The sequence below is a fragment of the Syngnathoides biaculeatus genome, chromosome 13 (genome assembly GCF_019802595.1).
Source record: "Syngnathoides biaculeatus isolate LvHL_M chromosome 13, ASM1980259v1, whole genome shotgun sequence".
Classification (NCBI taxonomy): domain Eukaryota; kingdom Metazoa; phylum Chordata; class Actinopteri; order Syngnathiformes; family Syngnathidae; genus Syngnathoides; species Syngnathoides biaculeatus.
Window position 1 is genome coordinate 12,706,562 of NC_084652.1, and position 27,483 is coordinate 12,734,044.

The 27,483-nt window shown below is 42.2% G+C and overlaps 1 protein-coding gene across 1 annotated transcript in view; it reads right to left on the reverse strand.

The window, feature by feature from the left end:
* spsb4a (splA/ryanodine receptor domain and SOCS box containing 4a) overlaps positions 1-27,483 on the reverse strand; it is a 78,871-nt gene that overhangs the window by 32,294 nt on the left and 19,094 nt on the right. Inside the window, exon 2 of the mRNA XM_061840139.1 lies at positions 6,210-7,193. Coding sequence (XP_061696123.1) covers positions 6,210-6,942 — 733 coding nt within the window. The 5' untranslated portion in view covers positions 6,943-7,193. The remainder of the gene's footprint in view (positions 1-6,209; positions 7,194-27,483) is intronic.

A 27,483-nucleotide genomic window follows, 5' to 3' on the forward strand; every position in this document is an offset into this window, starting at 1 on the left:
TCACAATGTATGATTTTTTTTTTTTTAAAGATTTATTTGTGTGATACAGATGCAAATAAGTATTTGAACACCTGTCTGTCAGCTAGAATTCTGACCCTCAAAGACCTGTTAGTCCGCCTTTAAAAGTCCACCTCCACTCTATGTATTATCCTGAATCAGATGCACCTGTGTGACGTCGTTAGCTGCAAGAGACTTGTCCACCCCGTACAATCAGTAAGACTCAAACTTGGAACATGGCCATGACCAAAGACACCAGAGACAAAATTGTACAACTACACACGGCTGGAAAGGGCTTCAGAGAAATTGCCAAGCAGCTTGGTGAAAAACAGTCCACAGTTGGAGCAAATATTAATTAGAAAATGGAAGAAGCGAAACATGACAATCTCAATCGGAGTGGAGTCCCTTGCAAGATATCACCTCATGGGGTCTCAATGATCCTTAGAAAGGTGAGGAATCAGCCCAGGACTGCACGACAGGACTTGGTCAATGACCTGAAAAGAGCTAGGACCACCGTTTCCATGGTGACAGTTGGTAATACACTAAGACGTCATGGTTTGAAATCATTCATGGCGCGGAAGGCTCCTCGGCTTAAACCAGCACATGTCAAGACCTGTTTTGAGTTTGCCAATGACTGTTTGGATGATACAGAGGAGTCATGGGAGAAAGTATTGTGGTCAGATGAGACCAAAATGTAACTTTTTGGTCATAATTCCACTAACTGTGTTTGGAGGAAGACGAAGGATGAGTTCCATCCCAAGAACACCATCCCTACTGTGAAGCATGGGGGTGGTAGCATCATGCTTTGCACATGTGACATGATGACTGCACTGTATTAAGGAGAGGATGACCGCGGCCATGTATTGTGAGATTTTGGGGAACAACCTCTTTCCCTCAGTCAGAGCATTGAAGATGTGTCATGGCTGGCTCTTTCAACATGACAATGACCCGAAGTAGACAGCCAGGAAAACCAAGGAGTGGCTCCGTAAGAAACATATCAAGGTTCTGGTGTAGCCTAGCCAGTCTCCAGGCCTAAACCCCAAAGAAAATCTTTGGAGGGAGCTGAAACTCTGTGTTTCTCAGCGACAGGCCAGAAACCTGTCTGATCTAGAGAAGATCTGTGTGGAGGAGTGGGCCAAAATCCCTCCTGCAATGTGTGCAAACCTGGTGAACAACTATAGGAAATGTTTGACCTCTGTAATTGCAAATAAAGGCTACTGTATCAAATATTAACATTGGTTTTCTCAGGTGTTCAAATCCTTATTTGCAGCTGTATCACACAAATAAATTGTTAAAAAAAAATCATACATTGTGATTTCTGGATTTTTCTTTTTAGATTATCTCACTCAGAGTGGACGTGCATGTACGATAAAAATTTCAGACCCCTGCATGATTTCTAAGTGGGAGAACGCGATATATAGCAGGGTGTTCAAATACTTATTTTCTTCATTGTAAATGATGTCATCAGTTAGTTGATGTCGACTCGACGATCATCAAGTCATTCAACGCCCACTTAATTATAACATGGAAAGTTCTCATCTGAAGGGGGAATAAATGTGCAGGAAATATTGCTTAGTCCATGATGATAATATCAATAAATTTGGTCTAGTTCAGTGATTGCTAATCATGTAAACATTGTTATAATGGCTCGTGGATGTGAAAGTTGCCTAGTTTCACGCCTTGCCACGTCTCACTCACATTCGCGTTCTATTTTCGCACTTCTAAAGAACGTCAGTGCCCAGTACTCCTCTTTCTTCTACTATTTTTTTTCTTTTACAGCAGAAACTCTCCCCTCATATCACTTTTCAATTCAACTTCGTGTTGCTATTCTCTCCCCGCTTTGCTGCGGGATTGATTTGTCCTCTCCAGTGTTCTAAAACTGAGTGCAAAAAGAAGCTTATGAATGTGCTATAGAAACCTGGCAAACACCATGAAAGACGAGCGATGTTGCAGTGTGGTGAAATGTGAGCCTCGAGTACCTAAGAAAGGATGAAGATGCACATTACAGTGCCAAACCCAAGACAGTGTCCTCCCATTGTGGCAAGCAAAGCGCTGTTAATTGGTACAATTATAGTGACAATATAGTACATTAAAGAGACACATGTACACACAGACACACACACGTTGGAGGCAGAGCCAAATGACAGTGTGCTCCAAACAAAGTCAATGGGCAACACATGCTGTTGATGTAATGTGGCAACAATTAGATGAAATATGCGCATGTGAAGTTTGCATCTGGCTCAGTGTTTATTTGCATTAGACCTTATTACGCTAACCTGTCTGAACCTGACTGCTCATTCTGCAGCTGGATGTTGCGCCTTTTATGTCCCGCATGTTTTCCCGCATGACTGAGAGTAATGACAGGCAATGGAGCAGAGAAAAAAGTAAATAGAGAAGAAATGGCTTCCTTACCTCATTTTAACACCCCGGTGTCGGTTATTTCAATGAAAACAGTAATTCACAGTTATATGATTATGTACAGTATAAGGACCGCAAACAGGCTGATAATCATCGGTCCACAATATTCGGTACAAAAGGACAATGTAATAACATTGTGTAACAAGGATTATTCCCGCACAAAGACAATAAAGCTGCGTTTGATTGACACCCAATGTCATCCCACATTAGGGTTGTGGGTGAGCTGGATTCTACCCCAGGTGCTTTAGTTAAGAGGTAGGGTAAACCCTGGACTGCTTGTCAGTCAATTGCATGACAACTACAAAAAACATTATGACTCAAATTTAAAGCACGGGTCTCAAACTAGTGGCCCGGGGGGCCATTTGTGGCCCATGAGATGATATTTTGTGCCCCCCACCTTCATATGAAAGTTTAATGTTAGTGTGTCCTTTGAGTTTTTTTATGAATAGCACTTTCACAGTGTTGTGCGCGGACCTGACGAACCTACCAACCACGGTGGGTTATATGGCTCTCAGGGGAGTGACATCGATACAAGCAGATAAACATTTTTCATTGAGTGAAATTTAAAGTAGCATTGCCATGGAGAATTTTATTAGTTTTGCACACAACTTGTTTACAGCAGTGTCCTTGCTTATATTATTTGGTGTTAAAAAAATAAGAAATATGTTTGAGAAGATTGGATTTTTTTGTTTTATTTCTAATTAAATTGCATGCACGTGCATGTGCATTTATGGCCAAGCCTCAGCCAGATCCTGCCTACCACGGTTTCAAGGTAAATTGAGTTTGAGACCCCTAATTGAGAGTCTTCAATGAAGCTGAAGAAATGAATGGAGGAAACCAGAATACCATCAGAAAACCCACGCAAGCACGTCGAGAACATGCAAAATCCAGAGGAAACGCCAGAGCAGAGATTTGAACCAATACGTACTAACAACTCTACCATCTTGCTGCCCAGTAAGGTATTCCTTATTGTCAGTGTTTCTTTGTACATTGAAATGTATATAATATTTTGCTTGTCTTAATAAGCTACGTGAGAGTGAGGAAAATGTATGTAAAAAGGCATAATTATGCCATTATCTGTACTTGTTGACTACCATAGAATATGTAGTTCTTTATACTGAAGCGATTTGGCAACCATTTTGACTTGAATTTAAGTTGGCAAATATGGGTCCTTGCACAACAAGAGCTACTCCACTATATCTTCAAGGGAACTACTTCTTTCGGCTTGTCCCTTTAGGGGTCGCCACAGCGTGTCATCTCAGATGAATGCACATATATGTTTGGCACAATTTTTACGCCGGATGCCCTTCCTGACGCAACCCTTTTCAGGGAGTGGAGGCCCCAGTGGGATACAAACCCACAACCCCTGGCTTACCAAACCAGTGCTCTAACCACTGAGCTACGGGGCCTCACCTTCAAGGGAACTACAGTAGATGGAAATTAACCAAGTGGTAAAATGGTAATAGGTCTTCACTCTGCTATTTTTCTCTCCAATTTAACACTTACAGCACTCATCAATGTCACATTGTTGTCATGATGGAAATTCTATTTACACGCTGATGATGGCGCGTCAGGTCCAACTTTGACACCCGATTGTCCAAATCCTTGGAATTTCAGCTTTAGAACAAAAAATGTTCTCTGATTTCTGTAGTCCTCCACATTTGCAAACTGATTCAATTTGTGTTTAGTCAAAAAAGGGACACTTAAATTGATTTAAATGTTTGCATTGCAATGAATAACTAAAACCAAATCCCGTTTGTGCACCTTTTTTTCAATTAGAAATAATTTGCCGTTTCTGACAAAAGGCATGGAAATAAAAAAAATATAAAATAAATACTTGTTTTGCAGTCCTAAAATCAAGTCTTTGCGATAACTCCTAATATATACCTAATCGAGTAGTCAGTGGGAGTATATTCACATCATAGAGGCAACACAAGATTGAAGCAAGCGCTGTGGAAAAAGGCAGCAACACGATCCAGTTTCTGTTGTCTGGCTGACTGCTATTTGCTGCATGACTTGCACATACAATGACGGGCAAGATGTCCGTTATGACTCCATTCTCGCCATTTGAGTCATCTGCAGGGCAGACGAGACAATTCCAAAGTGATACTGAGAAAAGGCACGCGCCAGACTCTAATCCAACCTCCTTATTATAAAAGAACACCTGCTGGTTATTTATTACACCCCTGCATTAAAACACATGATTCATAACAAATATCTTACTGACAAACTCTGGAAAGCACTCAGCTGGGCTTGTGGGCCAAAACAATGAAGGAAAAGAGAAACCATTCTCTTGGATTTGGTGGTTCAGCTGGATTTCCCCCTCGCTTGGATCGATATCTATAATACGTCTTGCATTTTGACATCAAAATCTTTCATCTAGTTGGCATTACAAATCCCTACCACCATGGAGAACTGTCTGGTATTTCTTCTTGTGACAATCAGCCAAGCAAAAATCAGGATTTTGGCACGGTCGCACACCCACAACGACAAACAATGTTGTACATCGTGCCTTGTAATTGGTGAGGGTAATTTCCCATGGAAATTGTCAAAAGCAGCAGCAAAATCAGACCCCTCGTACATCGATCGACATGACCGAAAGCGAATGAACTGTCATGCAGTGTGCCCAATTCGGCAACTTGCTTTTAGGCTACTAGCTTTTACAAAATTTTACAAAATATACATATCAATATACAATATACAATATAAATGTGATTCAGGCATAGCAATATAGCTTTATAGTGTACTGTTTCTATATTGGGTTTAACAATAACAAATAACTAGATTTGTATTTTCATATGTACCCGTGCGTGAAAAAGCAAAGTGCATGCATAACGTCAATAAAGAGAATCAACAGCCTCTGCACTCTATCCCTTTAAGTGTCTCCTGTTTCCTCCCTTTGCATTATTATTATATCGTGGCAATCTGCTGCATCCTTGACAACTGCGCCATTCAATCGCGTGGTTCAAAGAAAAAATGCAACACAGTAGTTGTGGACCCTCCCGAGAAGAACACATGGTGGGGATCACAGTTTTTCTGTTGCAGCGAATGGGTTTATAAAGTATTTGTGAGGATCAATCACCTGTTGTGGCGGCGAGTCATCAACTATTTTCAGGAGGATAGTTTCCCTTTCACAATTAATCGTGTTGCCCACTGTGCAGCAGGCAGTTTAGAGGGAAGAAAAAAAAAAAATCACCAGCCAGTGTGTACGCTGCCTGCACTGCAGTAGAGTAGCTTGACACCGCACACAACAGTCGGTCAAGTCTTTATCAGGAAGTTAGAACATTCAAGTGTGATGCTGCAATCTGTTTTGGATCTGACTCATGTTTCAGTTGGCCAGCTGCAGTTTCACAAAAACATCCAGGCTGAGGTCAGGACAGGAGTTGTACATGACCTCTTATCTTTTTTTTCAGGGGAGGAAACAGGCTGACATTGTTACTAAAACATTCCACAGCAGCCCATGAGAAAAGAGATTCAGATTTGAAGTGATGGAAAATTAAAGGTGAAAATAATAATAGATTCATTTACAAATAAATGGAATTTGTCATAATTTTTAAGTTAATGAGCCGTTCAATTAATGGTTGATGGTTGGTTATATGAAGGAAATCACTAATCTTTTACCACACTGGTTTTTCAGTATAAAAAAGGGAGCTATGCTGTAAAATAAACTTGACGTGAAAACTGCACCAAATATTTTCTGCAGTTATTTAAAATGTGGGCATCGTCCTGAGAAAAAGCCACATATGCATCCAGATAAGCATTCACATCATGTGTGAGTTGTGTTGCTGACTTACGGTCAAGTCCATTGATGTACTTCATGGATATTTCGCAATGGCCCCACACAGCGCTGACAATGGGATGCAGTTTCTTCCCCTTCAACCCTCGAAACGCCACTCCTAAATACTGTCCCTCCACCATGAAGCTCAGCGTCCCTTCGTCCATGTCTAGAATGACCAGCAGAGAGTCCGGTAGAGTGAAAGCCTCCTCCGGCTCCAGGAAAGAAGGGTAAGACGGGAGCGAGCTGTGGGCCCGGTTCTTGCTATCGTGGTAGAGGCGGTTACGTCCCAGGTCCCAGCCCCAAGACTCACAGTCCGACCCCACCAAGGCGGTGTACCCGACAGAATGTAAAGGCGCTTCAGACGTGGCCACCCCGACTACTGCGTGGGTTCCACGCTGCCGGGAGGGCCAGTGAATCCTCCAGACATGAAGACCCCTTGTATAACCGACACGCCCTCGGATGCAGTCCGTGCTCTGAGCGACCGGGTGGCGGTGAAATGTCAGTTTATCCTCCTCTTTGATAAAAATGTTCAGGGACCGGTCATCAGCATTCCACGCATGACGAAGTTGGGTCTCCAGGTTAGCGCAAGGCATGTCCAGAAGCAGATCCAGCCTGGGAGGTTTGGAGAAGTCCGGGCCCCGCAACTCCGGGTGCTGCCTGCGATCAGCCGAGGGCCGGTAGGATGGCGATCCACCGCTTTCCCCGCGGCCGTCCACAGATTTAATCCCGCCGGATATCTTCTGGCCCATGGCTGATATGGAACAGGTGGCAGAAGGGAGGGATGGGGGTGGGGGTGAAGGGGAGGGTGGTGTTCGTGCAGGTGGGTGCTGCCCTGAACACAGCTTGACGTTACCTCATCAATGCGGCCCAGCTGAAGTGGGAATCCTTTACTGAGGTGAAGTACACGTCAATGAGGGAAGAGGAAACTACGAATGAAAAATGAATGTAATTGGTTTGCATGCCCAAAATGTCTTTGGAAGAAAAGAGGCTGCCGTCAATCCTGTTGAGAGAGAAACAGAGATAAGTCATATGATTATTATTTTTTAGTATAACATGGCAATGATACAGAGGAGTCCTTCAGCAAAACTGAAGAGCGCTCAATTCTAGACATTTCTATGTATCTACGGTGGTCCTTGAGGTATGGGCGAATTACAAGTTTTTCAAGATACAAGGTGTGATTTGACGTTTTTTGTTGTTGTTGGTGGTGGTGGTGTTTTTTGCTTTGATTAGGCAAAAAGGTAAGTTGAGGTGTACCGTACCGTCAAACCAAACAAAAAGAAAATCATGTGGATTTAAAACATAAAACGGATTAATGGCATTTCACAGGGGAAAGCAAATTTGAGATACGAGTCTTTTAAATTATGATTGTGGCAACGGACTGAATTAAACCCATATCTCAAGATACAAGTGTATTTACCAAGGAAAACATTGTGTTCTTGATGAATGTAAATAAGATAATTTTTTAAAAATCCAAATTAAAAAATCTGGAGGACAAATGGCGAGTGTTGATGTTTCAAAGTACTAACGCCAGATTGCTAGTTTGATGAGAATAAAGTTATGAACAGAAGGAACAAACATACACACACTGGCAAAATTACATAAATAACTTCCTCTGACTCATGCGGCATCCTTCCAACAAATCTGCACTGATGCCAGTCCTATCATGCAACTTCCCAAAAAAAAAAAAAAAAAAACGCTTCACTTGTGCAATATTTCTTGGGATCTTCAGCTTGCGTATTGAATACTGTCCGAGTGTGCAAGAATAAAAATAAAAAAACGTGGTCAGAATTTATCTGCACTGTTTGAGTGTAATACTTTATAAAAGTGAGTGGGATTTGCTTTTTATACTTGTTGGAACATTAAGCACCAAACAAGCCCATATGTGTGCATTTTAAATTTTAGTTACCTTTTCCGGAATATATTTCAAAGGAGTCAGTGAGGACACAATTAGTCTGGAATATTAGACACAATCGACCACAACAGTGGCTGCGAAAAGTATTCTGCTCATGAATTTGCTTGACTATATGATGTCAGAATGATCCAGTCGAGAACATCTTTATCTTGATGTGATAACATGCATATGCAGGGACTTGGTTAAACTGGCATCCAGCTCTCTTCTGGGAATGGCAGCTTGTGCTTATGGTTTCAAGGAAGCGAGAGAGTCACACCTCTGAATAACAGAAGGTGTGAATGACATAACTCTTGATGGCTCATCTATGCCTCATCCACCACAAGACGCATGGAGCACACATTCTATACCGACAAGCTTATGCGGGTGATGTTGAGAGCAATAAAGCAATGGTAGCATTTCCTGACATGACTGTCGTGTGACGCTCAGCCTGTGCTTTAGTTTCTGTTTCGGTTTTATTCGTCTGCGAAGGTGGCAGAGTCCAATGAAGTGGTGAGAGATGCCCTGGCCTGAAAATAATGTCCCTCCTTTCAACACACACAAACCTCAAAGCAAGTCTTTACACGGGGGTAAACAGAACTTTTGAGGGGCGGCTGTACTGATCTATGCTGATTGGTTGAACACAGTCCATTTCTCTAACCCTTGAGGTGCAATGGAAATACAAACCTACCAAGTTTCTCAAATAAAGTGTAGCTGTTTTCCTTAATCTACCTTTGAAATCTGTTCTTCTTTGAGACTTTCTAAATGGCTGTGTTCACTCTGGCCAATAATTGTGCAATGGATCTGATTGGCTTTTAATCGTCACTCATCTTAATATCCATCCATTTTCTTTTGCTGCTTATGCTCACGAGGGTCACGGGGGGTGCTGGAGCCTATCCCAGCTGTCAAAGGGCAGGAGGCGGGGTCCACCTTGAACTGGTTGCCAGGCAATCGCAGTGTACATAGAGACAAACAGCCGCACTCACAATTAGACCTAGGGGCACTTTAGAGTCTCCAATTAATGTTGCATGTTTTTGGGATGTGGGAAGAAACCGGAGTGCCCGGAGGAAACCCACGCAGGCACGGGAAGAATATGCAAACTCCACACAGGCGGGTCTGGGATCAAACTCAGGACCTCAGAACTGTGAGGCCAACGCTTTACCAGCTGATTTGTTATTCGCCCATAGACAGCTCTCTGGTTTCATGCTGGTTACATTTGGAACTCACTTGGAAATCATTGCTGACAAAACCCAAATCTGAAAGCAAGTGTACTGTTATTTATTTTTTATAGTCAATGTATTGCAGGCGACACGGTGTCTCGGCTGGTAAAGCGTTGGCCTCACATTTCAGAGGTCCCGGGTTCAATCCCGGACCCTCCTGTGTGGAGTTTGCATGTTCTCCCTGTGCCTGCGTGGGTTTCCTCCAGGTATTCCGGTTTCCTCACACATCCCAAAAACATGCAACATTAATTGGACACTCTAAATTCCCCCAAGGTGTGATTGTGAGTGCGACTGTTGTCTGTCTCCATGTGCCCTGCGATTGGCTGGCAACCAGTTCAGGGTGTACCCCGCCTCCTGCCCGTTGACAGCTGGGATAGGCTCCGGCACTCCCCGCGACCCTCGTGAGGATAAGCGGCAAAGAAAATGGATGGATGGATGTATTGCAGTACGATACACCTGGGCAACAAAATTCTCAATCACACGTTTCACTACACATGAAGAATGTCTGAGTGTTATCTTCTACGTCGTGGATAAATTCCAAATCGAAACACCAGAAAACAGAAGCCAACATGCTAATCTCTTGTCTCATAATAATCCTTTCGTGTCATGCCCAAATATTTTCATTCTCAAGCAGAAAATAAAGGCATCGGCCTCATTGTTCCAACACTTTGAGGCGAGCGTACACCGAGACTTTTTCACAAGGTAAGAAACAGAGTCCACACAGTTTGACTGGAAATAAATTTACTGTATGTTCATGTAACATGACTAATAAATGGTTCACACAAAACTCCGTCTACTTCTGACTCCCTTGGCATTTCCCACTCAAGCTCTTTCTCTTTCCTCATGAATGAGGTCATGGCGACGGGTAGCCAAAACATGTGCCCAAACTCAGTACACCCCCAGCATGAGTGAGTTCATTGCTAGGACAGGCAGACAGCTGCCTGTGTGTGTGTGTGTGTGTGTGTGTGTGTGGTGTGTGTGTGTGTGTGTGTGTGTGTGTGTGTACGTCCGCCTGCGTGTCCTCTAGACTGGAAGAGGGATTAAAAGCAGTCACTGCATGCAGCATTTATCGCTGCCAAAGTAAACCAACTTGCTGTATGTATGGATGACAATCCAAGATTACAGGCTATCATCAGGCAGCATTTGACCTCCGACCCCATGTCGTCACGGTTGTCATTACACAGGAGCCTAACCCCCCCCACCACCACCACCCATGAGGCTGGAGTAGCACCCGCTGCTGCTGCCACAACTCACAGCAACATGCTTCTGCCATCTGTTGTTTACTTTCACTACCTCTTTCATTTCACTGTATCTCTCGTTTTTTTTGTAGCCAAACTCACATTGGTCCTCCAGCTAACTGCCATTCATTGGGTCAAGTTAGACAGGGTGTGTGGACAAATACATGTAGGAACATGTGTTTTGAGGCTATTTTTCTTCAGCAGGAACCTGGGTCTTCATTAAGGTTGAGCGAAATATGACCAGTAGTCAATGTTAGTACAAAACTTTCTGGCTGCTGATAGAAAGCCCTCCCTGCCAAAAAAATTAAATTCAGGAAAAGCCTACTGGAACATCTGAACTTAATTTGGAGTTAATCAGAAACCTTTTAAATGATGGCATGTGTCTCCTGAAACCCATTTGACATGAGCTGCAATGGACACTGCAAGTTATAAGAGGGTGTGGACACTTGTGCAGACACATTCTGTCAGTTTATTTGTACTTACGCCTGAAAAACAGGTTTTAATACCAATTAAGGTGTATATCTTAGATAGGTCACATTTATGGTGGATGAAGTTACTAAACCATTTATCTTGAGCTCATGTAGTTTGTATAACAAAAACCTGGAATTTTATACCCACTGTGGACCAAAAAAAGATTCACTCAAATGAAAAAATATAAAGCAAGATATGAGGAATTGCAATTGAAAAAAAAACCTCTGACAATGGGAGAAAGTAATGTTATCCTGCTATGTAGCCTTCTCAAGTGTTGGACCTTCAGCAATACTTTTCATATTTAAATGCAACTTTGCATGTATTTGTATATCCTACATTCAACACACGCTGTGCGCTCCACATTATAACATGTTTGAATATTCTGGGCCAGAATAATGTAGATGTCTGGCAGAAACGTAATTCATGTATGAGTCAATTTCACGATGACGCACCCTTGCTGTCCTCATCAGAATAAATCAGTCATCCTGAAAATGCAGCAGAATAACAAAACGAAAATCGGAGGTATTATTTGTGGATAAACATTTGCACACATACCAGTACAAAGTTAAGTCCTCCTCAAATGAGTTCTCTTAGTTTTATATCATTTTTCTTTTCATTGGATACACATGATTTGTTCCTGACCTGCACGACGCTCCGTTAATACAGTGTGTGCAGTAGTTTTACATGGTTTTATGGTCCATAAATTATTTGATAAAATGAGTCATACGGTATTTTCTATTTTCATGACCATATTGAGCATTTTGCATGTGTCCCTTAAATTTCCTTCTCTGTCATACTGCGTTTCCTCAATTCTGACTAATTCCAATGACGTCTGAAAAATGATTCACAAAGTGGTCACTTCTTCCACGTTCCACTCTTTGGGACGCACTCGGGCGCCAGACTGAGCATAAACAGACTTCACATGCGACCACAAGCGCACACATTTATGTTACATCTCTTCGTGGCAACAGCTGCACCCCTCCTAGATTAAACAAACTGCCATCCTTTCTAAATTGCGGACATTCATTCCCACTGAGGGAATCCCTGGGTGGCTGAGGATGTCAGAGCTAGACGTAAACTGACCCGTCTGGCTGCTGACAGCATGTCAAAATACAGAGACGGGGACATTTGGCTTATTGTACGGCTGATGAAAAGCAGCAGTGTTCTCACATTGTACTTCTTGGGCAGTGACGGAGAGATTGCATCACACTGTGAGATTTCCACCCTTTCCTCCCTTCTGTCCAGCTCCTCGCCTCACTATTGTACAGGACCACTAAATCCATGGAGAGCTACACCGCATTAATTGCTACAAATTATGGTCCATAGGCTGATGGCAAAAGCTCTAGCTCCCAGTGTGCAGGAATCAATGCTAGCTCAGCACACAACCAGCCAAAACTCTTTAAAAAAAAACAATTTCACACACTGCTCTACACTGGAAACACATGTTCAGTGATGATCACAAATTGCCTCACAGATACAGTGGTGCCTTGAGATACGAGTGACTCATCTTACAAGTTCTGAGATATGAGCCATCTGGACACTTTTTTTTTTTTTGCTTTGACTTCTGGGCACGTAGGGTATGAGTACTGAATGGTGGCAATGAGTTCAGTTCAACACACTTAAAGGGGAAATCCAAGCAAGTTAAAGCATTAACAATGTAGCAAATTGGTCACATAATATCTACTCTATTTTGACAATGTGATGTCAAATCCCCTCTCATTTAATAGTGTTTTGAGAACATTTTTAATTGACAATTACGAATTTTCAGGGGTGCTGCCATTTTCGCAATTCACATCACCTACATGTGCGGATGTCACGTGTAGCGTGCCGCAACAAAGGCTCATTTACATGGGACACCATTTATGCCCATTTGATGAAGAAATAGCATTATCAGTTGATCGGGAAGACGGAGGAATACTGCCATACACAGAGCCGTGAGCTCCCTCCCCAGAGTCCCGGAGCTGCACCGCTCATATGTGTGTATGGACGTATTCCTCCGTCTTCCCGATCAACTGAGCAGCTCATAGCTGTGCCACTCATGGCTGTGTATAGAAGTATTCCTTCATCTTCCTGATTAACTGAGCGGGCGAGCCACTCGGGGCTGTGTATGGAGGTATCCCTCAGTCTTCCCGAATGGATGAGTCCAAATGGTTGAGCAAAAACGTGTAGAAAGACAATTTAACTACTCAAGTGATACGGTCTTTATAGTCTGTGTAGAACAACTAATATGATTGTCTGCTGCAAAGAGAGCATGTCCATACACCTTAATCCTGCCGCAGGTGATTAGAATGATTTATTTGATGTAGTGTGACAAAAATGTTTCAATTCTTTTTAATTTTGAATATTATGTGGCGTTATCTTTATTTAAAATAAAAGGTTTTGTTGTTTCTTTTTGGGGGGCTGGATTCCAATGATTGTCAGGAGGATCTTCATACTAAATGTATACAAACTTACCCAAAAACAACTCCATTACGTGGTTCTTTTTAAAATTGTCATATTTTTAAATTGTACTTATGTACATTACCTCACCTCCTATTTCTTTCGCTGTCATTATTTAAAATCTGCTCTTTTTTTACATTTTTCATATTCTCTGTATAAGTTATACTGTAGTTAGTAAATTGGGATTTCATTGCTCAATGCTCCCGTGTTTTTTAACAGTACAAATACAGTAAACATCTTGAATCGTTCACAGATACTTTACAAGCTCTAGATGCAAATCTGCACACCACAGTGCAGTCATGAGAAAATAAAAATGTTCTTGTCTACGCATGTAATGCGGATTTGATTTAACTGACTTGAAAGAATTTCCACACCCTTTCTTCAAACTTCATCAACAGTCTCACCCCCAACAAGATCCTTCTACTCACTTGTTTTCTCTGGAGCTAAAAACTGGCTACCTAAAACAACTTTATTGCTTTTCTTAACCTTGGAAACAAAACTAAATAAATACAGCATATCAAATTTCTTGACTGAAACCAAGAAGAAGCAGAAACACACGTACGCTGCATCAAAAGTGCGTGTCACTGCTGAGCAGTGTGAAAAAAATGGAAGTGTTTCCCTGTGCTTTCTATTTGGCAGTAGATTTAGGTGGGAGATTCATAACCCCATTTAACAAAACTGAAGTCGGTTTTGAATATGACTCACGACTGCTGCGTTCCTACACAGCCGACATGCGGCACAACATACTTGCACAAGACTGTGATGAAACAAGACACACCAACACAAGCAGAATATCACAGTAGAATGAATACTAGCAAATTAGGAAGGATCTTAACAACAAATATTTCTACATTATTTAGCTAGCGAATAGTGAGTGTTGCAGTGTTGGAAGCCTTGAAGTCACACATATTTGAGCACAAATCGTAGCGCAACATAAGTAAACAGACAACATAGCCGTACTCACGGGCATATAATCTTCATCCATTGGGAAGAACTGCAAATATTACTGCCTACTCAATGCATTGGGAAACTTTTGTATGTGTGTCTTTGTATTACACTACCCCCAAACAGCCAACGCACACACACACACACACACACACACACACATACACTCCAGAAAGGAGCAGCTCAATGTCCATTGTACTGAAGCAAAAACATGGCAAAAACTGCTTAAAATATTTACATTCTAATTACTGTAAAGTACAATATTCCAGAGTGTGATTTCTCTCTTTTATTGTTTCTGAGATACGCTAGAACAGATTAAATGTTACTTCCATTCATTTCAGCTCCCCCCAAATCTTCCTGTATGTACAATAGGTTTTAATCAAGTCTTGGGCCTGCTATGTTAAAACCTTTCAATGTTGGTCATTATGGTCGGAGACGGCGAGCCAAATATTTTTAGGTGATATTTAGAGAGTTTAAGAACAACTAATCTAATCTTCTTACTGGTAGTTCGGAAGAAAAAAAAAAGATTGACGTGAGTGTTTTGTTTCAGGAATCCAGAACTAATGAGCAAGAATTTGTCTTCTTTTTTTCCTTCTTCAGGGCTTTCTTACAGAATAACTAAGCGAGTTTCAACCCACAATGGTGACTAAAAGCCGTCTGCAATCAGATGTGCAATTGTAAGCAACAATGAGAAGGTAACCACTAAAAGAAGGGAAGTCAATGACTCGGTCATCAAAAAGGGATATGATAAAAATGGTAATCATCCGTTTTAAAACATTATGTCTTGAAATAAACAGTGTCGAGTGTTTAATAAATTCATTGTTCAATAGATTACGACACAGAACACGGTTGGCACTGATGTCAGCAAGTGACCTGGTTGGTCCAAAACTAAAATAGGTGATTCCAGGGTTGCCACAGCAATGACAGATGTCATTATTTCTGTCTTTTTTTTTTTTTTTTAAACAGAGGCTAGGCAACAAATAAGTATTTCATGGCATGTAAATGATTAATTGTTTAATTTAACAGTAGTAAACCTATGGTAGCACCTTATCTGGGACAGTAAAAGAAATAAAACGAGATGGTATTTTACACTGATATTTTGTAGTGAATTTATCAATTAGTCACGTGATAATTGAGCAATGATTGCACCTCCGGCCGTGCTGCACACTTGAATGCTCGCATCGTCTTGTGATTGAGGCACTTGTCGCCCACCCCGCGGTGTTCACCAAAATTGCTATGTGCAAAGTGGAACAGTGGGTTGCTGCACCAGCACATTTAACACACACTGAAAACCCTCGTCGTCGTTGGCAAATTGCTGCCTGAGAAAAATGCACCAAGTGAGGTGAAAGGAGCAGGGGCGATTAATAACAATACTTAAGAGGGGCAATCGTTAAAACACTGGCGGTAGAGGAAGTCTGTATGGATCTGGGACAAGTAAAAAAGACTAGTGGGGAAGAGACACAATGCCAGAGGTGGGGGAGCCGGAGGGGTTACGTGAGTCAACAGCTGAAAAAACATCAGAAAGCAGGGCTGCTATCTCTCTTCGCCAGGACAGACCACACATAAGCATCCTCCCACTCCGACCCAAGCGCTACGGACAGACTAAACACACCGATGCGAGAGACGCTACTGCAGGCTGTCAGATTAGGAGTGCTTGTAGCGTACTGGCTAAAAATAGAAAACGGGATCCGTCCTATTATTGTATGAGAGCGGTGGTAATCCTGGAGTAGCTTATCCGACAACCAGGAGTGAACCCACTTTATTGGAGGGGATAGCTTTCTAACCCACCTGCAAAAAGGTAGAAATCTACAATATAGAGAGACCGTAGTAAAAAAAAATGGACTTTTTTTAAACATGTTTAAAAAAAACACAATGAATGTGTTTCTGGTAGTTGGAATGGCGACAGACAGTCATCGATCCATCCATTTTCTTTGCCGCTTATCCTCATGAGGGTCACGGGGAATGCTGGAGCCTCTCCCAGCTGTCAACGGGCAGGAGGCAGTGTACACCCTGAACTGGTTGTCAGCCAGTCACAGGCCACATGGAGACAAACAGCCGCACTCACAATCACACCTAGGGGCAATTTAGAGCATCCAATTAATGTTGCATGTTTTTGAGAAGTGGGAGGAAACCGCAGTGCCTGGAAGAAACCCACTCAGGCAAGGGAGAAGTTACAAACTCCGCAAAGCTGGAATTGAACCCGGGACCTCAGAACTGTGAGGCCAACGCTTTACCAGCTGATCCACCCTGCCACCCAATAATAACTAATTACAGTGAAATTTTGTTTTTGACTCTGTCGATTTATTTCATACATGATCTTTCTGCAATAATATTAAATGTACTCACTCTGGATAAACACATACAGAAGCCATAGGGAAGTTCGGTCAAGCTGTAGTTCACTTCCTGGGTGTTACTTATAAGTGATGTCATAGGGCAGCACTGTTGTATTGACTGCCCTCCAGACTGGCAGCCTGCCAGATAAAGGTTATCATACCCTCGGAATCTGATATCAGTCCAACCCTATTTGAGACCTTCTCTGTGTCTTCTTAATGCTCTTAATTACTCAGTACTGGCTGGGTTATTACTGCACAACGTGGTACTACACTGAAGACAGATCACTCTAAATTTTAACTTGCTTCTATTGTGGCTTAGGCTTCCGGGTTCTCTCCTCACCTCACCAAATCGCTGGAATAAGTTTGTTTGGCACAGTTTTTAAGGTTAGATATCCGTCCTGATGCAACCCGCCCATTTTTTATGTGGGCTTGGGATGGACAGTAGCTGAGTTTTGGCACACTGGCCAGAAACCCAACTCACCACATCTGCACTAAGGTTAATAGTGTGTACTACAACACTACGAGTGCACTTGCCTGGATACTGTACAAATCCATGCATCCATTTTCTTACCCGCTTATCCTCACAAGGGTCGCGGGGAGTGCTAGAGCCTATCCCAGCTGTCAACGGACAGGAGGCAGGGTATACCCTGAACTGGTTGCCAGTCAATCGCAGGGCACATGGAGACAGACACAGTCACACTCATAATCACACCAAGGGGCAATTTAGAGTGTACTGGAAAAAATCCATAAAACAATATTCCTTGTAAAATCTACAATATGCATATATCTACATTGTGAAGGCATCTTTAATGAACCGGGATATTGCAGGAGAACGTAGTAGCCCATAAAAATGCTGCAGACGCTCTCATATGTACAAACCCACACGGGGTATCCCAGTTGGCCAGCTGGGGGCTGAAGGCCATTAAGACAATTAAAAGAGACCGTGCATGAACAGAGGAGAGACGAAGAGGGAAAAACCCGAGGCGTGCTGTGTGCATGGTAACATCCACATGGGAGGAAAATGTTAAATATAAACACACAAATGTTGACAGTGGTAGCGACAGCATGTGAGCACGCTATTTCTCTGATGTGCACAGCAGGAACAGGAAATGATGCTCACAAATAACTTTGTAGCCTTCAGGTGGATGCTACTGTATAAACACATCACTAAACATCACTGCTTGGAATAGAAACCAACCCTTTCAGTTAGAAAAACATCTTTTGGAATAGCTTACGCGGACTCTCCGGTGAGCATCCTCACGTCTCGCAGTGTGGAGCGTATCTGCCCGAGTCCATGTTTGAACTACTAGAGCCAAGCAGACAAGAAGGAAGAAGACAACCAGCAGTCGGCACGTCGGAAAGCGAGAAAACAGAGGCTCCCCCTGTTCTCCGCAAGCCGGTCAATGCGCGCTCCGCCTTCCCTCCCTTGTTCCCTCCTTCTTTTTTCTCCCTAGAGCTTATCAGCCCAGAGGCTATCACTTATTCTGAGCACACAGCCCCCCCCCACCTTGCTCACCTTCCCCCAATATAGTCTTCACTCACAATTATTTTTCCAAGGCACCATTGTCACCGTGAGCTCCATTATGCCGCTAAACACCTCCAAACTCCATTCAAGTTACAGAATGTTCCCAATTTACACTTCGCCAGACAGAGAAAGCAAGAGACTGAGAAAAAGAAGGAGAAATGTTTACAAAGTGGTACAATTTTTAAAGAATTTTTGAAAGATTTATCATCTTGTTTTTAAAGCACAAAATAAAATGCTTTCCCACAAGTGTAGACAGTGTTCCCCCACAATATTGCATTTTATCGTTGCTGCCATTGTAAACAAAGGACAACAATGTTGGGAAAACCTTCATGTTGTGGACTTTGACATTTTATTAATTTAATTGAACTGTTTGAGGTGAAACCAAGCCATGTTCTACTGCTTATAACTGAAAAATCAGACATACTCTTTCTGGTGAAGAAAAATAAACTCTATGTTTTCTTTTGGTAGGTTCGTTAACTTCCATTTTCACATGACATAATACCCTGAAGATCTTGAAATATCTGTCAAAATGCTCTGATAACTGGCAATCGAGGGAACTCTGCTTTTGATGCTGCTGGCAGTGAATGAGTTAAGGCTGTCGAAAGGTTATATGGCGCAGAGGGACTATTTTGGTACCCTTGACAACTTCGGACAATGAAAACCGAGTACCATGTTGGAAACTAGAGAGAGAGGGAGAAAAGGGAGAGGGAGCAAGAAAAAGGAAGGGGAGAGAGAGAGAGGTGAAAGTCGATCCCCTGTGATCTCATCAAGCTGGCGGCTGGGAGGAACACGCCCGTTTCAACTTCCTCCTCCCCTTCCACCTTCCATCTTACAAAGCGCTCACACCAAGCGACCAATCAGATCAACTCCCAGCCGCGCCCTCTTGCCTCTCGACTACACCTACACGTGCCACCAGTCCCCCACGCGAGTTGAGCATGTGGCACCGAAAATGCCAATTGTGTGACCGCACGTACAGGGAGGAAAAAAGTTCAAAAACGATTTGTTCAGTTTATAGTATAGTTATAGTTGCCAAATAAGCTGCCGGACATGGATGGGTGGATTGTATAGTTATATAGAATTTTGTAAGGCTGGCGGGACTGCCCTGGGTCCTGGGGAATTGGATGGCATCCCCTGGATTGGCTGCCCCATATGATGGGAGCACTGTTTTGCCCCCTGCCTCACACCCTTGTGGGAGGAGGGGGGCCACGCCCACCCTACCTCGATGTGCCAGCACAACAGCTTTAACTATTGTTCTGCTGTGTTTCACACCCCTAATTTCTCTTATCCTTTCTGTCCTCCGGTCTGTCACCTAAAAAGCTCTGTCCGGGTTCCTTTTCAATAAATATCATAACAATTAGAAAATGAGAATAATAAGATCCCCGTTGCACAAGGAAACTGTTCCAGCGCAAAACCCATATAGATCGCCCATTCTGCATAACCAGGAACCGGAAAAGACAAAAAAATAGTTTGTTAAAGTTAAGATGCACTTAATACAAGTATGGCTGTACTCATACTACTAAAAACACTCCAACACTACAACCGCCAATAACAATATGTCATACACATATACTATTTGATTTTCCCTGAGTGTATACATTCTCTTTACTCTGTAAAAAAAAGGAAAAAAAAAAAGAAGTTGTATTACTGCATATTTGCTGTGAAATTCTTCTCTCAGTCTTTTTATGAAAAACTTTACTTGTTTTATCTGCATTTGTACACGGCAGCGGTCCCTTAACGCCCAGACACCAAATTTGCCATGTTCAACAAAAGCTCGCACTGAACAATATTTGATTAAAATAAAACACATTTTCATCACAATTGCCAGACATAATGGCATTAAGAAGTGTCAGTAATCAGTATTACAGAGTACTCAAATGTAAAAGTACGTGTTCTTTGTCTGGCAAAAAAAAAAAAAAAGTTGCATCAGTGCATCCTTACTTTTAACCAGACAAAAGGGAAATTACTTCAAAACCCATCACCAATGTCTTAGAGTTAGTGTACAGTGAGCCCCCACCATTTGCAGGGGGGTTAGGCACTGAGCCCTGCCACCAATAGGGAAAATCTGTAGTTTTAGTAGTTGGTGCGCCCCTCAAAAAAGGTTTGTAATTGCTTGTGGATTACACAAGATGGTGGGAAAGCATTACTTAACGCCCACGTGAAACTCGAAATAAATTCAGCATTCTGCTTAGACACCACGATCCTATCAGAAGGCGACAATGCAAAACGATAATTGCTTTGCTCCAACCAGGAAAACTATTTATTTATTTAAATAACACCTGCACCTAAAAACACCAGTAAAAATGTTTAATAATGCAAAATAAATTTTTATCTGATTAATCAATATGTTATTCTGTAGAATATTCAGTGGAGAAAATACTTGAAGTAAGTAAAATGCTTTTCCACAAAAACTGCACGGTGAGAGTAAAAGAAGAAGAAAATTATGCCCTGATTTGAAATGTTTCACAATGGTTAGAATTTGGCTTTTTCATTAAAATTCCTCCAAGATTGTTCCCACAGTGACTTTGGGCACGTATGCGATTTGAGAAGTGGCAGAAGAATTATGGTGATGTACACGTTCCAGGAAAAAGTCACCTTGGGACATAAAAACTCACACACGCCATCATTCCTCCGTCATTCACTTAAACAACTTGTACTTTTCACTGTCATGTCTCAATGAACACGGAACCACACAACCACATTAACATATTTGAACAGTCTCGTTGTACAGTACATGTATGCAACCACACACACACATTCACTTCATCCGCACTTAAGAGTCTTAAGACAAACGACAATGATTTCAGTCATGCAGGTTGAGGGCCACCAGCCCACTTCCTGCATGAGCTTCCTTTTCCCAGAGGTCGTGAAGCCACCAGAGCACCAAACCCACCCATGACACAACATCTCCAGCGGTTATTGCCATTTAATTGCATCACATGTCTGCGCACTTTGAAGCACTCATGCGCGCAGACATCTACACTTAACAAAAGTGCACACAGACGAACATTGGATTTGAGTCATCGATCAGTCATAGAGGAGCGTCTCAGCTCTGTTAAAAGCATGCCGTTTAACTCCTTGGACAATTTGTTTTCTGCTAAGTCACTGCAAATTGAATAGCAGTCAACGTGGGTTCCTAGGCACTCCCTCCATTAGCGCTGGATAAAGATGTCAAGTCAACAGAAATGAACGACAACTTAATGTGGTTTGGTAAAACAATGAACATGAATAAATCCTACTGGCCACAGTCAGGACGTCAATTGAAGTCATTCACGACGAGAGGCCTCAGCACCTTTGCCCTACAAACAGTGAGTGCACACAAACCTGCTCACTGGCTCCCTGTTTTAATATAGAACCCAGCCAGGGAAGTGAAACTCTAAAGAAATATAGTTGGTCCTCTCTTTAGAGCTAAAACTAGTATGACATTTTTTCAAGATGTGATGTATGTGTCTTAGGGAGTATTTGTCCATTCATTCGGAATATGGGACATTTCAATGAAAAAAACCCAAATGTTTTACGATTTAACGTGCCTTTACACATGTTTCAAATTTCCTGACCATAGTTAAGGAACATAGATCGATCGATAAATGCAGAGTTTCGCTTTTCAGCTTCGCTCCTTCTTTACCACAACGGACTGAAATAAGGTCCTTATCACTGCAGACGCTGCACCGACCCCCGTGTCGATCTCTCATTGCCTTCTGCCCTCACTCTTGAACAAAACTCCAAGATACTTGTACTCCTTCACTTGGGGCAGGATCTCATTCCCGACCTGGAGAGGATATGCCACCCTTTTTTGACTGAGGACCATGATCTCAGATTTGGAGATGGTGAGGTGTCTCACCAGAAACAAGTCCAACTTAATGCTGGAAATGCAGGACCAAACTCTGACACCGATTGTACAGGGACCAAACAGTTCCTATCAGTGGGTTCGCTTCCCTATACTCCCGAAGCAACCCCAACAGGACTCACCAAGAGACACGGATGAATGCTGTCTCCAAGTCCACAAAATACATGTAGACTGGTTGGGCGAACTCCCATGAACCCTTGAGGACCGTACCAAGTGTGGAGAGTTGGTCCACTGTTCCACAGCTAGGACAAAAACCACACTGCTCCTCTTCAAAGCGAGATTCGACTTCTTGATGGACCCTGTACCCCGCACCCATGAATAGACTTTATCGGGAAGACTGAGGAGTGTGATCCTTCTTTAGTTCGAACAGACCCTCGGTCCCCCCACCAGCACAGTCAGCCAATCCAGAGGCACTGTCCTCCATGTCCATGTGATGTTGGAGAGGCGTGTCAACCAGGACAGCCCCACAACGTCCAGAGCTTTTAGGAACTCCGGGCCAATCTCATCCACCCCCGCTCTTCTTCTTCATCTTCTCTAAGTCACTCTGAAAATTGCTTCAATATTAGTCATTTTTCATCGAGGATAAAGCACACAATGGAAACTCAAAAAAACGGAGCCCGATATAAGAGATATTGGATAAAACGGACCACCGGCACTGAACAATATGTCCACAGATAGTTTCCATTTGTCACTTAAACTGCCATTGACAGTCTGTTACTCCCAGAATTGGCTATTGTTGTTTACTGGCACTGTGGGGCATTAGAGGGAGACAAAGGGGCATACATATTCCTGGATCACAGATACTGTAGACAATATGACTAGATCAAACAATCAGGCTTTCTAACCATGTCGGCCATATTGAATCTGGCACATTTCCAGGCTCTGCATTTGACATGTTGGCCATTGTGATGATAAGATCTATTTTGTACTGCGCATAGGGCATTGCTCAGAGAACAAGAGTGGCATGGTGGCAGTTTAACACTGAGGAATACGAAACAAGTCTCTGGAGTCTGGACCACGCTACTTTAGGATTAGAAAGAGATTTGTTTTTTGTGGAGATGCTTAAAAGTTTTGTAAAACTCTACCTACCGATGGTAAGTGTTACCATGTCATTGTTATGTGTCATAACAGTATATTAGCATTAAGCTAGCGAGGACCATTCTTAGAGCAACATTGATTTTGGTTTAAATAAATAGTGTGTAACTCATGTTGTTTAAATTTGGTTGGACTAAATTTAAACTGGGATTGGCATTAAACAGTTTGAAGCCTCTTTTTTGAAAAAATGTTTACTGTTTGCCAAACGTCTTCTTATTCTGGACTAAGTTGAACTTTGAAGTTTACCACCACTATAGAGCGATCATATCAAGTTTGTGTTTCCAAGTCAAAGCAAAGCAAAAAAATAAAATAAAAAAATCAGCTATCTGGTCATATCCCCACAAAGTCAGAAGTCACACCTACCTCAAGGCAACAATAATTCCTTTTTATTTGTTTACTATAAACTTCAAATTGAAGTGACAAACAGCTTCAAGTCATTTGTTTATCTGTGCAACTGAAATTGAGAATAAGCCTAAAGAACACTTTTTCGAAAAAAAATGTTTTTTGATAAGTTTAGGTTTTAATGAGTTGTTGGGGAGGGGGGGGGCAAAAGTGAAAAAAAAATATTGTCTCTATCACAGATTAAATCTGTAACGGGTCCCTTGTGACATCCATTGTTCCACAAATTCCAGTAATTTTAAGCACAAAAAAAATTTGGGCTAAATTATCATCGCTAAATAAGAGCAACCAAGTAAAGCTTCAAACATGGTCCACCCTTCAGTGAGCATCTCCATCTTCTCAGCTGGACCCTTCTGGAAATTGCCTTCTGATTTTCTGCCTCATAGCATATTCACACTTAAGGGACCCCGTGGGGTCTGGGGACACGTGTGTGCACGCGCACGAGTTAATCCGCGGTACAATAGGGGGCCCTGTTGTCACCCTAGATAGAGAATTAGGGCTGTGTGTGCACGTGAGCATACACTGCCTTCTGCCAACACGCGTCAAACACAAAGCCATCCAACTGTCCGCATGGCCCAGGGGAGATATGGAGACGTGCGGGGGGCTGGGGGGGGGGGGGGGGGGTGCAGGGAGATGGATGGTTAGAGGGCGTCAAAGGGGCAAAGAGGGGTGCAGAAGAAAGGAAACGGCAGTGTTAAATGTGCAGCCTGGGGTGAAGGGTGAGGATAGAGTGTTAGAAGGGAACCCAGGAGGACATAAACATAAGATGGTAGAATTATCCTGTACAGATGGTTGAAAAAAAAAATATCGACATGAGCCAAATTGGAGCTAACAGTCAAAGAGGGTTGATAAAGGTTACAGTGCATTTCCGTACTTATTAAGCATTTCTTGTCATTCATACAATTTACAATGTACAATTTCCAGGACTTACAATAACTACCGTCGATCTACCTTACGCTGACATTAAAGTCATATTCAGGTCCATGTTGTGAATTTAATGAGATAAAAACCCATTTGGAGTTTTATGGCCAATAAGTAAGAGAATAAAATCAAATGTCAGAGGACGCCGCGTGGCTCCGTTTCGATACATATGAAAGATGTGTTTTAGTAGCAATAAAAAGTAATTTAGTGCATCACTTATAAAACCGTGTTCGAATCAGTATATATTTTTAATAATTATACATTAAAAATGTATAATTTTTAATGGCACAACATAGGGGCCATTGCAGTTGTTTGTCTAATATTGGTGGACTCGCTAGGACACCGCCTATGTTGAGCCAGCACTAGGGCTGAGTGCAGTACTAGTACTGATCTTTTCTATATATATATTTCTATATTTTATGAACTGTATCGCTATGGTTGATTGAAATAATTAATTAAGTGTTCGTAGTATTAACTGATTGTTGATTATTTGATTTTTGAGACAGGATGGAGTGCACTATTTACAGTATTTGCAGTCAGAGGTACAAACGCTCACCTAGTTTGCACGCTAAAGAAAAAAAACATGACATAAGCGAAAAGAGCGTTCAGAGACCGATTCTATTTGAATATTATTTTTACAATATTAAACTTCAAAAAGATTTATTACAATCTTATGCTTCAGCTGGAACTGAGGCCAGAAGTCAAGAAGGAGTGAATTATGGACAGTTCAAAATTGTAGTCAGTGTTAGCACATAACTTTCTGACTTCTGATAGAAAAATTACAGACAAAGAACAAAAGGAGTGATCATTTAGTCGATCAAAACAATGTATCAAATGACATTACAGCTGATTTGTATTTACAACAACAAAGTGAATTAAATAGTTAATTATTTAGATCTGTGGAGGGATACTTGGAGCAAATGGTAGCAATTTCCAGAACATGCCTTTATGTCGGGGTCCTCCTTGCTCGGGCGTCATGTCATACTGTATGAAAATAAAGTAAGAGCTTATTGACAGACACGCCAAGAAACAGTCTGCCTCTTATTCGCACATCGATACACATGCTGGCCATCTGAGTACAGCCGTTGGGAGGCTGGTAAATGGAGGCAGCAGGAGGTGATCTGCTGCTTCCACTCCTCATTCTCACTCACTCACTCCATTTAAAACACAAGCTTTCCACATCTCCTTACAGGAAAGCATTAGGGCTGAGTCACGGTCTTACATGTCCCTCAAACACACTTTTGTTTAGGCTCTTTAGGCTAATTGTGCCATCACTAGGAGTATCCCCAACTCTGGCATGTACAACTTGGCTTTAGATGCTATTGGAAGCAGTGAAACTTGCCAACACCTCTTTTCCATCTTTATGACCATATTAGACAAGAATACGTCAATAACTCAGCAGGGTCTTAAACATTCAAGTTACCTGAGCTCTGTGGGCAGTCAATAAATAAACATTAGTCTGTTGAAAACAACAAAAAGCATTTCCACTCCTATTTTTAGTACTGTATAGAGAGTTGGAAATTTGCATTTTAAAAAAAAAAAGTCTATTACCTATTAAAAAAAACAACAGGTGAACCAAAGCCAACCACCAAAAGAACTTTTTGACCTGGCCATAATACCCTAATTCACCTTCCCTGTTCAAAGCATAAGTCAAAGTCTATATGTGGCACTGCGACGCAGTCACAATGACACACATGTAAAAAAAAAAAAATTGATTCTATGGACTGCTGCGACCATACCACATGTTTGTCACATCAACCTGAAGGAGGGGGCAGAACAAGAGAAAGTGTACAAAATCTTGTAGGTATAAATAATCACGTGAAAAGAGTACGGTGTTAACCAAACAAGTGAGCAAGTCTTCTTTGGGCGCATGACGACGAATTCTTATGCCGCTAAGCAAACTAGGTCATCATGCGCCGTTTGTAACCTTGAATATTGTTGACTGCCATAAGCCAGGACCCCTGCCCTGTACGCGATTTAAGAATTCCATGTATGACTTTGGTGGGGAAATGTTCTAATTCAGGCTCGCAGAAAAATCTCATGATACATTATTCTTATAAATATCAACTTTGTTTAATTATACCTGCCTTTGTGTTTTTATTATGGGGAAGAAAATGAGAAAATTATCTTTTCCCAACTTAAGCCAAGCACACCTTCGCCAAGTCTCTGGCAGCTAACCTCTCTCGTCTTTTCTCATCCCACCTCGTCCATCTTTGTTCATCTCTCCATCAGATCAGCCCCTCACTCCCCAGCAGGCCTTCCCCCACCATCTTTTCCAATCTAATGCCAAGCCTGTACTTTCCGAACCTTCCTTTATTCTCACCTCTCCTTCCCTCCTCCATTTTCACCAACAGCTGCTGCACAGCGCCTGTCACTCTTGACCTCTCCACGCCACGTGCCGCGTCCTTTTTGCAGTGTTCCCCAGAGACCATCAGTCATTAACATGCATAGAGAGACTGACGCACACGCACACGCACACACACGATCCGTGGATGTATCCCTCACAGGTCAAACCATGATCACATGATACTCATTTGTCAATTAAATAGCCCACAGATGGCAAATCCTTCAATTTAATGGGCCTGGAGGTGTGCAGAAAAACTGTAATTAAACATAGTCACTTTAAAGAAATGATGATGTTAACAAATGCAAACGGATCGCGAGTTATCCTGCGATGGCAAAATGTTATCTTTGAATTGAAGAGCACCCAGTCAAAGCTGCAATAATGGCATTGAAACTCTTCATGCTTAGTCTGACTCAAGATGAAAAATTCCATTAATGAGGCCCTTCAGTGGGGACTTAACTGGGCTCAAGCCACTGCTTCATACCACCACTGTCATGTAGCAATTATAGGAACAATATTCATTCATTCATTCATCCTCTGCTCCACTTATCCTCTAGGTTATCCACCACTCGGGTCGCAGGCGTGCTGGAATAAATCCCAGCTGACTCTGGGCGAGAGGCGGAGTAAA